The 16120-nt window shown below is 49.1% G+C and overlaps 1 protein-coding gene across 1 annotated transcript; it reads left to right on the forward strand.

The window, feature by feature from the left end:
* Window positions 1–217: 217 nt before the first annotated feature.
* CAMK1G (calcium/calmodulin dependent protein kinase IG) lies at window positions 218–16116 on the forward strand. The gene is made up of 13 exons (XM_074925612.1): window positions 218–526; window positions 4935–5052; window positions 7793–7921; window positions 8444–8518; window positions 9292–9430; window positions 9572–9695; window positions 10253–10328; window positions 10888–11000; window positions 12088–12166; window positions 12546–12633; window positions 13394–13821; window positions 14363–14493; window positions 15495–16116. Exons 2-12 carry the CDS (start codon window positions 4961–4963, stop codon window positions 14454–14456), a joined length of 1437 nt encoding a protein of 478 aa, XP_074781713.1. The 5' UTR covers window positions 218–526; window positions 4935–4960; the 3' UTR covers window positions 14457–14493; window positions 15495–16116.
* The last annotated feature ends 4 nt before the right edge of the window (window positions 16117–16120 follow it).

The following is a 16120-nucleotide window of genomic DNA, read 5'->3' on the forward strand; positions in this document are numbered from 1 at the left end:
CCCAGGGTGGGAGATGAGAGGACTGGGGAGCTGGAGCATCCCTGAGGGAAACCCCAGCCCAGCCCAGTCCCACTCCGCCCTGCGCGGCCCCGCAGAACTCCCAACGTCATCCAAAAGAAAATGAGACATTTTCTTAATACCAAAAAGTGATCCGTTTGGTTAAGGCGAATCACGTTTGCATTCCACCCAGGACTGTCAGAAGCAAAGCCAGCAGCAGCGAGGGGCGGCCGCAGCCGCGCACCGGCTCTCCCGGCAGCGCCTGAGCCAATTCCCGGTGGCGAAGCGCCCGGGTTCCCCGCACCGCTGCCCTCACCCACAGCGACGCAACACGCACACCCACACCCACACCCACAGGCAGCTCGTGCTCGTGGCAAATTACTCCCCGCGAGGTGCTGCCTGGTTACCATCGCGCAGAGCCATCTCCTCCTCCCCGCCGCCGCCAAGACCCCGGCGAGCTCTAATCCCCACAGACCGCGGGAGCCGAGCCGGAGCAGCAGCCAACAGGAGTTGCTTTGTGCTGACTTGGGTAAGCAAAATATTCTTTCTTTAATAGCCCTTTGCTTTTCCCGTCTGTTCCGTGCAGTGAAGCAGGTGGGATGCTGGCTAACCTGGGGTTTTTTTTTTTTCAAATTAATTTTATCTATACAGGGAAATACTGGAGGACTTCTCTGCACAGACTGTTAGTCTGGTATCCTACAGCCCTCGTTTATATTTAGCAATTTCATAGAAAGCTGCCTTCTGACATTTTACTTCAAAAGTATTTTAAGGAATCTGAAATATTTATAATGAAAATTGTGATTTTGCAAGTCTTCATCAAGGACTACTAAGTTAACGCACTGCTGGTGAAGCGATGCAGTGGTGGGATGAACACAAGATGTTTAATGTGGATTTGTTTTTAATGGCGAGGTGGTGTTTTCTATTTCTTGTTCTTTTGTGCCTGAACACAGAGCCTGGCCTGGCACTTAATTCATTCACATGCAGATTACTTGTTTTGGTGTTTTTTTTAAAGCAAAGCCTTTGACTTTGTATTCTCCTTTTTTTTTTTTTTTTCCTGTAAACTTCTTTCCAATTCTAAAGGCAAAATCATGAAAGCAGCATGTGTCTTCCCCCTCCACATGTAACTTTGTCACAAGACTATTAATCATGTCTTACAATAATTTTGCTAATGCAGTATATCCATTCAGAAGCAGAGTGTCTGTCTGCAGATGGATTTGTTACTGTGAGATATGAAAGCGGAACAAATTTCTTCAGGAAATATTTAAGCAAGGTCATAATAACATTCATTACATTCTAAGCAATGATGTGTCACTTGCTGGACCAGACAGAGCGTAGCAGCAGTCACGTTTATTGACCTAGTCTGCAGAAGAGCCCAAAGGTGAGACATTAATATGAAAACTATTTACTACTTCCAGCATATACTCATCAGTCCTGCATGTTGCTTAATTTGTTACGACAGGGAAGAGGGAAGCTAAACAAATTAGAGCATGTTATGTACTTCATTTTTATCTCCGAAGGTCTTTACCTACATTAATTAATGAACATTTCCATTTTATTATGGATTATGTTCTTGCTCTGTCAAAAGGTGAACGGGCAAAAGGGCGAACACAGACCCTCCTCCAGACGAGGTGTTTAAAATAATGCATTTTCCATTGGGTGCCCTCTGTGCCCGCGTCCCGCTGCTGTGGCTGGGGGAGATGCCACCAGGCCGGGGTGACACACATGAGCGGGGCGCCAGGATGGAGCTGACAAACAAAGCGTGTCAGGAGCGCGAGGGAAGCGCGCAGACGGACACATCATATGGCAGGAAAACCTGCCAGTCCAAGCACAAAGTCTGTTCGCCCAACTTTTGTTATGACGTTTTCTATTCCTGTGGAAAGTAAAGCTTCTTCAACTCAGCGAGTAGCTACATTAAACTGTTTACCCATATGCTGTGTACCAGCACCAGGAAAGGTCAGGACACGCTTGGGCCAGAGCCTGAATAAATAACAAAAAACAGACAACAAATATATCAAACACTGCACTCTCCAAACTGCTGCAAAGTGCAACAAGTGGCTTAACCAGAGTGAGAGACAGAGTAAAGACGAGTGCCCAGAGCCAGCATCAGGAAAGTCACAGGTCTCACAACCCTCTAATCACGGCTTTGTCCTGTACCAAGCCGCCTGGCAAAGACGTTCCCGTTTATCGAAAGAGAAAAAAAGTATTGAGAATGTGATCCAGTGTGAGGCAGGAGGAAGGTGGGCAAGCATTCATCACCCGAGCACATATGCAGCTTTACATTTTAGGCAATTCAAACATTTCATTATTTTGCTCTCAAAATAGCAGCACTTACTCCCCTTCCTCGCAGAAAGGCGAGGGGAGGCAGGAAATGACTTGCTCATGATGGCACAGAGAAACTGAGAAAGCAGGAAATCAAATACACGTGTAGGGAGTCAGAGCTATTCATCCAGCCTTTCCTCCAGATATCAGCAAAACCAAATGCCGTACGCAGAGAGTGACAGAAGGAGGAACTATAAGATGAACAGATGATTCACAGGAGACTAAAGAAAACACGGTACTACCTTCCTTTAGAAGCAAAATCCATTTTGAAAGGGAACTTGTTGAATTCACTGGGATTTAAACACGAGAACTCTAAGGGAATAGAGCTTAAATGAGCAAACGCTGGGCAAATTTGACATGTGTGCTCAAACGGGCTAAATTCACAGAAGTGAGTGTTTGTGGCTCTGCTGTCACCTCCCACCAGGGGGGCACAGACACCTCGGCCCTGGGCCCAGGCTCCCCAGGGGGGTTCCTCTGCACCGTGCAGGGCTGTGCAGGAACAGAGACAAAAATACTGTTTGTCCCTGGGGCCAGGCTGACCCAGTTCGGTTTGGGTTTATTTTTTTTACTTCATATTCTTTGTTTGACAGTAGGCTGAGAAAGAAATGGAGAGGTCATCTGAATTTTACCCGTCATTCAACACCACACTGGCACTGTGCACTTAATATTTAAATGGGTAAAACGCACCTTCCACCAGCAGCTGAATGTCTCTGCTGAAAATTCTCTTTTTGTGACATTCCAGATCTGCAGAGATTTGGGATGGGCAGATAACTGTGAAAGAAAACTTTATTTTGGGGCTCAAAATACTGGCAGAAACGTTTCTGCTAATTGATCAGCATTTTTGTGAAGAAACGTTGATCTTCACTGATTCTAAACACCAAGATATGGCTGGGGTTTATAAGTTGTAGTATTTCTAGGAGTTACATACATGCATCAGAATCCAGCAGGTAAATAAAGGTCAGGTGCACACTGGCCTTGGGTGATTTTATGGACTGAAGCCTTCAACTGTTTACAATTGAGTCAATTTTGTTTCCAAAAATATTAAATTAACCTTTAAAAATTGTGTCAAGGAGCTCAAAACGCAGAAACTGTGCTAATTACGGAGATAAACTAGGTTCAGGAGGAATTCAATATCTAAGCCGTCTGTCATGAAAAAAGATCTTTCAGCTTTTTCTCTGCTTTAATACTTCTGCCTTTTCCAAACGTTTGTTTTTACACAAAAGATTGTGCTTCATCTTTGGAAGGCTCAGCTGTGTCTCTCGGGCTCTGGGGCAGCGCGATGCTCCACGTGCCAAGGGGATGCTCCACAGGCCGGGGGTGCTGCTGTCGGCACCCGAACCCCTGCCCTGCCTGCGGGTATTTTCGGTGCATTTCTTCCGTATCCTCATAGTGTGGACAAGCCACATCTTTTTTTTTTTTTTTTTTAGTCTCAAAGATCCTTTCTCACCTTCCAGCATAGTTCCAGTTCCATAGTGTTAGATCTGATCTTATTAAGTGCACTTAGACGTTTGTATAACATTTCACGCCTCTCAGACCTTGTGCAAGCTGGAACTAATTCCCCAGGGTGGCGGTGAGCTCCCCGCGGCTGACGGCGTTGCTTGCTGTATTAACAGCGGCGCTGCCCAGTCTGAGCTCCGAGGAGCTTAGCGCTGGGGAGCCAGGGACATGACCAAGGTCAAGCCGCCCGCGAGCTGCGACGCGTTTCAGACGTGCGGAGCCGGCGGGAGCCCCGCGGTCGCGTCCACGGCCGGAGCAGCCTCCCCGCAGCCGCCTCCTCCAGGGCTGGTGACAGGCGCAGGGGTGACTCCAGAAAGCTGCGTTTTCTGGGAGCTGCTCTTGGCACCCCCTGCACGGCGAGCGGGAGGGGGATGGCAGGCGGGGACCGCTTGCTCTGTGTCTGCAGCTCGGAGACGCACCAGCAGGGCAAGGCACTGAAGGCTGGGCACCCCCTTCCCCTCGCCAGCGGCTCCCCCCGGCTGGCACCGGGGCGCCCCGGCCCTGCGAGGAAAAGGCAACGGGAAGGTTATGACTCAGAGCAAAAGCAATCTGTCAGTTCACAGAAATTAAGGGTGACAGCAGCACACACTGTACAAGACACATCAACAACCTGTTTTATATCGGTTCCCCTCCCCGGAGCCGTGAGCTCTTTATTTATTATTCGAGCGATAAAGCAACTCAGCTATAATCCATCTCCATCGCCAGTTGTACCTAAGTTTTAATCCATGAAGTCATGGATGCTTTAGTTAAAATTAGCAACCATTCAGCAGGGCTTTTTTAAATATGAAGCACAATATAAACATTTGTAATTGCCAACACGCGCTAAATGAGTATACTGACAAGAGAGTGTTACCATATGGTCACCAGCTCCCACCCAGCCGATCTGGTACGATGCTGCGCTGATGGCTGGAGCAGGACGCAGCAGCAGGGACATGGTCAGCACGAACAGTTGTGAGCAGCAAAAGCAGCACAAAATTTCACCCGATTGAAAGGTCTGACTCCTCCGACCAAGCAGCCGCCACCCACGGCACCCTGAGTCCAGCTAGCTCCTGGGTAGTCCTGTTCTTTGCACGAGCATCGGCCACATCAGTCACCTCTCCTCCTCCTCCTCTTCCTCACAGAGCTCCCTGCTTCCACTCTGGAGAAGATGGGCCGCAAGGAAGAGGATGAGAGCAGCTCCTGGAAGAAGCAGACAAGCAACATCCGGAAGACGTTCATTTTCATGGAGGCCCTGGGATCGTAAGTACCACAGCTCCTCTCCAGACAGAGCCACCTCTAGGTACCGGCGTCCCAGCCCAGGGCAGCCACTCCCCGCCTGGCACCGGCCAACGCCACGAGCAAACGCCCGAGATGGGCACCAGTGTCTGGGGGGTGGGTGCCCCATCGCTGTGGCTCGGGTGCTGCTGGTGCAAGAGTTCACGGCTCACCCAAGCAGCTCCTGCCGCGGGCACAGCGCCGGGTTGGCTCTGCCCTTTCCTCCTTTCCCTCTAAGCCTGCCTGGCAGCCTAGTTAGGTTTTTTGCTCTTTTCCTGCTGAGCACACTGGTCTGCTGCTGCTGCAAGGTCAGGCAAGGTCAAGGGATGGCTCTGAGAGAGATATTATAATAATAAGTCATATATTTAGCTCATAAACCTTGACTCAGTTGAGGGATGAAACAAGAACAAGGATGTTCGAGTTCTACGATACTTCTCTGTGAGTTAACAGCTTAATTTGCCTATTCATGCAAATGAGACAAGAAAACGTTTCCAAGGTGGTGGAGGAGGAATTGAATTACCTCCACCAGCGAGTTCTGTCACGGCCAAATTTTCTGTGACTTTAGAACCCACAGCAAAGCTCCCAAAAACCAGCTACTCCAGAGCTCGGTGACGTTTTAATTATCATGTTCCTGGTCAGCCTCAGAAATTAAATTATCCACCAGCTTTCTCTAAAGGAATGAGGTTAGAAAAAGCTTTGTTCTCTCCTAGCCAACTTGTTGATTCATCATTTTTTAATAAGGGGTATAATTATTATAAACTGTTTGGGACAGATATATAGAACAGATGCCCCAGCATCTGATTTGTAGGTTGTTCATTTCCTACTGTTACATTAACAGAAAATTTAGCATTAAAAATTGGGATTTTTTCCACATGTACCACTTCAGCTAGCCGAGGAAGATCTGGGCCCTAAAACTACCTGGAAAATTTACCGTCACCTTCCTCCAGCATCCACAACTGTAGGATTAGGGACCTCAGCGAGGACATCCCTGCTTATTCCCTGGAAGCTCTCAGGAACTTGAAAGGCATTTCCACAAAATGAAAATTATCAGAGTTTATACAGATAAAAGGAGCAGAACATGTGAAACAAGGAAAATGTCCCAACACCACCTGCTTTATGGGCCAGAAGAGAGACCATTACGAGTCATTTACTGAGTGAAACAGAGAGTCACATTTATCTGTTGGGATGTCTTCCAAAAAAATCTATGGTGGGGTTTTTTTTGTTGGGTTTTTTTCCTTGCTGGGAACCAGTTGTGGCACTGCCCAGTTCCTCACCAGCCCAATGGTCTTGCACATTGTTCCGGCGGCACCTTGGGGCCCGCGGGAGGAGGAGGAGGAGGAGGAGGAGAGCGGAGCTGAGCGAGGAGCTGCCGTCGGCTCCCGCCCTGCGTCATCGCCGGCTGCCGCTCGCTGACAAAGACACGGGAGCGAAGCGCCGTGTGCCAGATGGGTACGGCGCCGTGCTCAGCCAATCTGTCTGCACAGTACACTGGAGTCTTTGTTTCCTCCATTACAGGAGACACAGGTTTCCTGCCCTTGTTTTTTGGGTTTGCTGCAACAGCATCCCAAGCAAGGTGCTCCCACTGCACTCATCCTCCTCGCTCTGCCCTCCAGCTCCTTGCAGGGCTTCGCAGACTCAGTGGCAACTTCCATTTAAGTACCATCAATTAATCTGTTGCTCATTTGATGAGGATTATTTGAAGACTGACCTGGCAAAGCATGCACTGTCACTATCCCGAGACACGTGTCCAGCTGCCTAAGACAAACCTCTAACAGGATTGTCAGCTTTAGACATGTTATAAATACCTGCTCATCGCTGCACTGGCTGAACCCTTATCAGGAACGTACGAGACACTCATTGTCACTTTGTCACTAAGGGTATCCAGGTATTAGCGGCCTCTGCAGAAAGGAAAACACATCAGATGATGAGTGAAAATACAAATTGAGATTATCCAGCTATTTTGCACTTCAGATATACAGAACATCGGTTGACATACCCAGACTGCAACAGATTTGGGCTCCCCTCACTGCAGCTCGGCGCTCTCAGTCCTCAGGGCAACGCTGACCAGGGAAAGCGTGAGGAAACACGCTCTGCCTTGAACAGGAATTTGGCCCCGTTAGAGGGGAGGCTGTCAGATCCTTCCACGGGGGGCGTTGTTAACCCCAACGAGCACCCGAGCTGCAGACCGCCCCATCGGCGCGGTGGTTATCGATACAGCCCCCGGCCGGGCTTGCCCTTAGCCCGGGAAAATCCCCCAGTCCCAAAGGATTCGAGTGCAAAGTTCCCTGGAAGGCAGCGAGGCCACGGACGGTGCCTCCTGCCCCCACCCGAGGCACGTGCTGAAAACCGTGTCTGCCCCCCGAGGCGGGCTCTGAACCTGGCACCCGCAGGAGACAAACCCCTGACTGTCTTTACAGACACTGCTGAAGAATGGGATTTGATTTCATTGCTCTAGTCCTTTTTGTCCACTGTCTCAACACAGCTTCATGATGAACTACGCAAAAACAGGGAAAAAAAATTGGTTTTTTCCTAGATATCACATAATCTTGAATTGAATATCCTAGGTTTGGGTCTGCTGGAGATGTAGTTTGAGCTTTACAATCAGAATCCACTTAGGGTTTAGTTACTACCATATTGTTTTTTCTTGCTATTTCCTCTCTCTAAACATCCTTCCAGTTCACAGCAGCAGCATCTACTGAAACACAACTTCTTCTCCTCTCTGCAGAGGTGCTTTTTCAGAAGTTTTTCTAGTGAAGCAAAGAAGCACTGGCAAGCTCTTCGCTCTGAAATGCATCAAGAAGTCTCCTCTCACAAGGGACAGCAGCTTGGAGAACGAAATAGCCGTGTTGAAAAAGTGAGCATATGTACATTGTAATGTAGAAGAAATGTCCTTTCTTAAGATGTGTGGCTCTACTGTAAAAATAATATAAATATTTCTTTTTAAAGAATATAGAAATATTACTGTGAATTAGTAATTTTAGAAAGATTAGGAAAGTTTCCTCTCTCATTCCTCGGCTGGGTCTGTAACCCCAACACAGCCCAACTGCCCCAGGTCTGAGGAATGAAAGAGATGAAGCAGAGCAGTACGCAGGGAAGGGAGAACCCCAGTGAAGACGCTTGTGGTCCAGGTAACACCCCTGAGGCAGAGCAGGCAGCTGCGTGGAGGGCTCCGGCCCGCCGCCGTCAGTGCCTGGTGCTCCAAAGGGAGTCTGCGGTGGTCAGCGATCCTCTGCCGCGCAGGGCGAGGGAGCTCAGCCACACAACAGCCCGGGGAACTTTCGCTGGTGATCAGAGCAAGGCAACTGTTGGGTTTTCCGCTTGCAAAGCCACTTTTGTCCTTGCCAAGTTTGTTTCTGATCCGGATTTATCTTTGCAGAATAAAGCATGAAAACATCGTGACTTTAGAAGATATCTACGAGAGCACAACCCACTTCTACCTGGTCATGCAGCTGTAAGTATCAGCAGAGCCAATTCTTTGTGGGCCACAGAGGAAGAAGAGCGGCAGGACAGGGGGGATGCACCATATTTCAGTGCCTACACCCCGGAGTCCCTCACACATAAGAGCTGCACACACAGGAGCCACTCCAACACCCCTCACTGACGAGGGGAGAGCCCCGTGGTTTGAACGAACCTGGACACTTCTCCGGCTGTCTTGGCCCATGCTCATTTTAGCAGCAAGTTTCTAAACCAAGATTAGGATCTATTTATGCAAATTAATTCATCACAGTTTAGCAGGGCAGAGACAGAAGTATTTCTAATTAAAGCTGTGCCATGCAGGGTTTCTAGAAATGAAAATGGGCAACGTGTCATCTGCAGAGAAAGCAGCTCGCTGTGGGCATCAGCTCTGAGCACCCGGCTGCTACTGCTAACTTGCAAATTTAGCTGAAGGAAGCAATCACACAAAACCCTGGATCTGCTGCGTAGCAGAGCCTGGAGGCAGCCCTGCCCACGGTGTGGGGTGCCTGCGGCTCAGACCTGCTGGGAGCTGCCTCGTACCCTCACCCAAATTCCCCAGGTTTACCAGTAACGCTTGCTGGCACCCTGAAATTGCACTCGAGAGCACCCATCAGCCTCAGCTTCACAAAAGCTGCTGCCCAGGGAACGGTTCTGCTGTAGGTGGAGTTGCAAAAGGACTAGAAAATTAGCTTGCCTAACACAAAAGCATGATTACCTTTGTGCGGTTTCTTTTTCATTCTTTTTCTTTCTGAACTACCACTTCCACAGGGTATCTGGGGGAGAGCTGTTTGACCGGATTTTGGAACGAGGAGTCTACACAGAGAAAGATGCGAGTGTGGTGATCCACCAGGTGCTGACAGCAGTGAAATACCTCCATGAGAACGGAATAGTTCACCGTGACCTGAAGGTGAGACTGTCCCTCAGCGAGAGCAACACCCCGGGGAGCTGGCGTGACCGCTGGATTCACCTGCTCTGCCCCGTGACTTTTTTGTTGTTCCTTTCCATTTCTCTACCACAAATTCAACCTCTGACCACTCTGTGTTCACAGCCTGAAAACCTTCTTTACCTCACTCCTGAAGAGAACTCCAAAATCATGATCACAGACTTCGGCTTGTCTAAAATGGAACAGAACGGCATCATGTCCACTGCCTGTGGGACTCCTGGATACGTTGGTAAGCCAAGGATCAGGAATGGGCTTTTGCTGGTGGACTGACTTGAAAAAAGTTGTGCATGAAACCTAGCAGAAAGGAAAAAAATACGTATTTACGTTAACCACAACATGCTACTCAGAAATGTACCGTGTGGACCACTGAAAAACTGGATTACAAACAAGTAGAGACTGAAAAATCTCAGAATGTTAGTGCAAAGAAAAGGGTAATTTTAAGAGCAATAATATTTCAGCCTTAGTCATGTATTTACCAAAAAATTGCAAAAATAATTTTAACACAGTGGGATTTTGTTTGATGTCCACCAGACTGCATTGGCTTGATCCACAGCTTACTGGCTAAAACCTCAGGACGGAGGCAGAGGTTGCCAGTGGTTCCTTCTGTTCAGTGGCATAAAACAGATTCAAAAAGCACAGACCAGTCCAGCTGGTAAATGGGGCTGTTACTGGCTGATTTTCTGCACTGGCACCTCCCAGGCCGAGCGTACAAGAAACTGCTGCTTTTCCCAGTATTGGGTAATTTATTATTGCTTAGAATTTTCATTTGGTTTTGCTGTTCCGCAGCCCCCGAAGTCCTCGCCCAGAAACCATACAGCAAAGCTGTAGACTGCTGGTCCATTGGAGTCATCACCTATATCCTGTGAGTAAGAGCAAACAACATCCCACTTATTTTTCCATGAGTTTCCCAACTCCTCCATCGCATCATACGCCTCTGCAGCGCGGCAGCGCGCGCGGAGGCGATCCTGGACCTCCCATTTTGCTGCGGGAAGGGAGCAGCGCTGTGTTCTTCCTTTGCACAGATTCACTAGACCGTAGAAATGAAAGGGATGTGAAGAATCAAATATGGGAGTGGAGATGAAAGGAATCACATTTTCTCTATTATATGCCTCATCCTATGCTTTGTTTTTTTCCAGTTGCCTACAAATATCATTCAATCTTCCTCAGTACTTTTTGTTTCATTTCCTCCCACACGATGCAGCTATGTACCAGCTGTGGCTTTGTCCTTTTGCTGCTGCAGTTGAGTTTTTAACTCTTTTCTGCAGCTTTACCGATACACTTAGATGGGAGGGACAGAGGAGCCTCCTCTGTTCCTCACCCACTGGTGGTGCCCACTCGTGCCCAGGCTGGCCGGGCTGTGGCAGCCTGTTCCACCGTGGACGGTGGCGCTGAAGGACCGCTGGCTTTCTGCTCTGTTCCAGGCTGTGTGGGTACCCCCCTTTCTACGAAGAGACCGAATCCAAACTCTTTGAAAAGATTAAGGAAGGCTACTATGAGTTCGAGTCTCCGTTTTGGGACGATATCTCTGAGTCAGGTAAAGCTCTGGCGCTGGGAAGCCCCTCGCTCCCTCAGAAGCCACAACCCAGAGCCCTGCGACCCGCGGGCACGGGCCTGCGCCAGCCGAGCCCTCACACCCCCCCGGCACCCCCCGTCGCCCTCCGCTTGCCTCAGCAGGGAGGGAAAGGATGAAGCGTTGGCCTGAGTCGCTCCCGCAGAGCGAAGCCCCAGAGGTGGGAGCTGGCTGCGGAGGCTCCTGGTGGTGATGCCAAAGCCGAGCTGCGTTGGCAGCGCTCAGGGCGCTCCGCGTCCCGCCTGCAAGGCAGCGTCCTCGCCTGAGGCCTCGTAATGTAGCCCTGGTTTTCACAAATGATCCATGAGCTCAGAGTGGGCTTAGGTTTCCCTCAGCAGCAAGGGAACTCCAGTTTTTCAACCCTCTTTTTTGTTTGGTTTTTTTTTAACTTTTTCCTTCTGATTTTATTCCCATCAAGTCACGCTTTTCCCTACAGCAACAGTGAGCCGTGTCAGCCACCACTGCACCTTCCTCCAGACTAGCCTGCTTCTGGAGCTCACCCGCACGGAGTTTACTGAAGGCAGCATCTTAGCAGCATATTTTGAACATCAATCTTTTTATACATACAAACAAAACTAGCGGGAGGTTTGTTAGGACTTAATGACAAACACCACAATCCTCCTTGGAAAAAAAAAAAAAAAAACAAAGAAAAAAGAAAAAAAAAGAAAAAAAAAGAAAATAAAAAAAAAAAAAGAAAAAAAAGGAAAAAAAAAAAAAGGTGGGAGGGATATAAGCACTCTTTAGGGCAACTTCTAAACCTGTTCAGTTTGCACATATTTTTTACAATTATATTTTAGCTGAATAATTCCACTCAAATTCACGTAATCTAAGCGTGTGGTTCGGTACATCCCCAGTTAACACGTTTTCACCTGGAGCCCTCCACTACAAACCTCTCCCTGCAGCGGCGTAACGAAGCAGCACAAACGCCTCCTCCTCGGGGCTGACCTTTGCGATGTTTATCCGCCGGCGTTTGCCGCGTCCTGTTAGGATCATACCTCGGAACACGGAGAAAATAACCTTTTCTCTCTGCTTCTCCTCCCCTCCCAAACAGCCAAGGATTTCATCAGACATTTACTGGAGAAAAACCCAGACACGAGGTTTACCTGCGAAGAGGCCCTGCAGCACCCCTGGTGAGAGGACGGGCCCCGGGGATCGACCAGCTCCGCGTCCCGAACAGGGGGGGTCTCCCCAGCCCCCTTATTAACGTCACCGCCTGCCTCCGCGTGGCCCTGGGCGTTTCTTTTTTTGTGTGAAAAGAAAGAAAAATATGAATAATTAAAGATGCAATTTGTGCATATTTGCCTCCATAAACAGAGGCGAAGAAGAAATCCCATCCTGAGCTTTTCCACGCTTTCAAGTGTGTGTTTGCGTTACATTTTGTTGCTGTTTTTCCTTTGGGTTTAATTATTGCTGATTGAACGTACAAAGCAGTTAGTTGCCTCCAGAATGTGGAATGCCTTACAAATGCCATCTGCCTACGAGCCCATTTTCTTCTCTCCCCATCTGCAGGATTAATGGAAATACAGCCCTTCACCGTGACATATACCCATCTGTCAGCGCTCAGATTCAGAAAAACTTTGCAAAGAGCAAATGGAGGGTAAGTCGTTTGCCGGTGGGAGCCTACAGCCATTTCACTAACAAACGCCAGTTGCTGCCATCTAGCAACAAGCAAGGCTTCAGCTGTGTGGGTAAGCACCCAAAAGCTGAGATCCTCCAAAGGCTGCCTGAAAAATTGTATCCAGTTACTGTTTATAGCGTGTTTGGACCAATATTCCCTGCTGCAATGCACACTGGCAGATTCACCACAAACACTGCACCGTGGTGGCCGCGCCAAGAGAGTAAAGGGGAGGGGGAAAGGATTATTGCCTTTACACTGAGGGAGTGAAATGGGTGCTCCATCAGCGGATCTTTTTGGGAGCTTAACCCAGCTTTTCCTCCTTTCAGCCTTGAAGATGAATTGGTGCTTTATTTATATCAAGAGTTTTAGTGAGAATTGAGGCGGAAAGAGGAATGCCATAGGGACCACGTGCACGGTGGCATTTTAAACACTTTCATTCAAAATTCAGCTCTAGCCTTCATTTCACACCACGGGGTAATTTACAGCTGTTCCCCCTGTTTTCCTCGTGTAGAAGTGGTTGTAATCTTCAAAAGCATCAGCAGTTTGCACTCAATGGAAGCCGCAGTGTTTATGCCAGGGACGAGCACGTCCCACTTCCCACACACTGTGCCAGCAGCCGGTCACTGCGAGCGGGACAGCGCGGCCACAGGCTGGGGGGGACCCTCCCTTCGCCCCGCAGCACCCGCCCAGCCTGGTGTCACCAGGTGCTCACCACGGGGGTTTTTCTCTTCTTCCCCAGCAAGCCTTCAACGCCGCAGCCGTTGTGCACCACATGAGGAAGCTCCACATGAACGGCCAGGCGGCGGCTGGGAGCACCCTCCCCGTTATACAAGTCTCGGAGGCGTCCAGACCCAACACGCCCATGGTGGCCACCCGGCCAGCAACATCCAAGAAAGACAAGGACGTGTCAGACCCTCTGGTCCCTGCGCAGAGCTGTCCAAACCCTCCCGCTCAGCTGGAGCAAGACCCAGGAACGAGAGAGGGAAAGCTGCAAAGCCACGCGGAGAACGGAGCGCTGCCCGTGAGCAGCAGCCTGGACCTGCCCGATAACCACAGCCCACCGCCCAGAACCTCCTGTGGCTGCAGTCCAGCCTGCATAGGGCACGAGAAAACAAAGGCGTCCTTCTGCTCCGAGACAGTGCTCCTTAAAAAATCTGCAAAATCCCAGTAGGTATCCAAGTCATTAGCCAAACCTTCCAAACAAAGTCTATGGGAACAACCAATAACCTTTATGTGCCAGGAGTTGCCCGGCACGTAAGCTGCCGGCCCCAGGGGGAGGGAGAAGGGAGGGAGGGAGGAATAAGGACAGAGGCGAAGGCTCTGACTGGCTGGAGAGCGGTGCCCAGCCAAGTCTCTGCCACACTTGTACGAGCACCAGGTGAGGCACGTTGCCCAGACTGCCCAGCCAAGCCTGCAGCGGGCAGAGGCAGCAGGGCTCCGCTCCCACACTCCATTGACTGGAGCACATTTGCTTTCCAGAAACTGCAATTGCCTGTGGTTAAAGCTGCTGGTGCCAGTTCCTCGGCTGGTGCTGAGTGACCAGACCCTGCCTCTGCTGCAGAGTTGACTCGCACCCAGCTCTGCTTTGCTTCCGGCAGCTGACATTCTTTATATTAAAAACACAGTTTCGATTCACCTGCAGAATGATGGTAAATATTGCTATTTCTCTTTTTTGTTCTTTCTCTTCCAATCTTGCATTACCAACCAGTCATTTCAAATCAGAAGTTCTCGTCCCAATGAAAACCGGTAAACACTCTTCTCACTGTGGCACTGGGCAAACTGGAGTTTGTTTGATCATGTGATGAGGAGGCAGCCACCAGGCTCCCCACATTGCCAGTGGTAAGTGCTCTGCAATCCAATCACCAGCCACTATTAATTAATCCCATTATGGCATGAAAAAGGAAAAGGCACAAATAGGAAAGTGATTGTACATGAAATAAACCGACTCACTCTTTTTTTTGCAACAGAAAAAGCCTTAACTAAACCCTCTTTCAAGGAAGAAATAATCTTTCAGCTTCCATTAAAGCCAGTCCAGTGACTCTGAATCCAGCTTCTACATTACAACAGGGCTGTCCCAGCAACATGTGAAAGGAAGCTGAGCGTGGACCTGTCATACCAGACTCTACAATTATTCAAAGCTACTCACTAGAAATCACACTGGAACCAAACAGCTTCATCAGCGGGGATTAGAGTTTTTCAGCTGGGTCTCAGCTGTGACCATGAGCAGAGGGCTGAGCACAGGCAGGACGTCCCCGCAGCCTGGAGGGCTTTTCCCTTTCCTAGACTCGGCCCAGGCAGGTCACTTTAAGCTGCCTTGTTCCCAAAGAGCAAAGCGTGGAGATGTTCCTTTTGTAGGTGAGCAGAGAACAATCATGGAAGTTTCATCCTGTTTGACCGTAGCTTGCGTTAATTCTGGACTAGCTAAATTGTTATCATTGCACCGCTTCGCATCTGAGCAGTAAGGAGTGTTGCTGTTAGATCCTGCAACAAAGATTGGGCCTCAAGGGTGACCGCACGCGAGCACAGTTCTCCACAAAGGCTGCACCAAGTGAGCTCCCTCCCGTTGGCTTCCGTGACTCTCTCTACTGATGAGATTGTACGAGCAGAACTGTAATATACAAAGGATTAATAGAAGAGACAAATACAAGTAAGATCTCCTATAGGCTCCAAAAAGGTCCGTTCCACGATCAGTTGTGTAATAACCCTTAACAGCCAAGGCACACAAAGGGATCTGAGCTCTTCCTAACCCCCATGCTACTGCTTATTAACAGAGCACGTTTTGAAGGTAGCAGTTTAGTGAAACAAAGTTCAATCCTCAATTGAAATTCTCTCTCTTGCAGAAACAGAAGGGCTGTTTTACTCTTTTCTGCACTTCAAAGCCAGACATCAACAGTGCGAGCAAGAAAGGAGGCTGTGTCCCGCCGGGAGCGGGCGGGCAGCAGCGTCCCAGAGAGCAGCGAGGTGACGAGCTGCACGTTAGTCCCAGGAATCCATCAATGCAGTGACCTCGGGGTGTTTCTGGATCGTTAAATCTGGGAGAAGGCAACAGAAAGTCTGAGGCTACTGCTAGCATACTCAGTGTATATTATCCATATGACATCGCTCAGTGCTATAAGCTTTTGTTTTCTGTAAACTGTTTAGCTGTCCAATGCATAAGTGCACTGCACAACGTAAATCCTATAAACCAAAGCCATGCAGAGTTTTACTCGGTGGCAGGTCAGTTATTTTTACAGTCTTCACCCTATCCACTCCCTGGGTTTTGGTTAGTCCCAGGCTTCGGCGCTCTGACGTTCAGCACCCACCAGCTGCCCAGTTCTCACTTTGGCTACAAAAAGAGAGACAACCTGCTAGCAACCTCCATATGTCTGATAATAATCACAGCAAGGTCTAAGTTCCCAGCTTCCAAAGTCTGTAATTGCACAATAAATACTTGCTTAATAAAGCTGAGTTTTGTTTTGTAAAGTGC

The sequence above is a fragment of the Athene noctua genome, chromosome 23 (genome assembly GCF_965140245.1).
Source record: "Athene noctua chromosome 23, bAthNoc1.hap1.1, whole genome shotgun sequence".
Classification (NCBI taxonomy): Eukaryota; Metazoa; Chordata; class Aves; order Strigiformes; family Strigidae; genus Athene; species Athene noctua.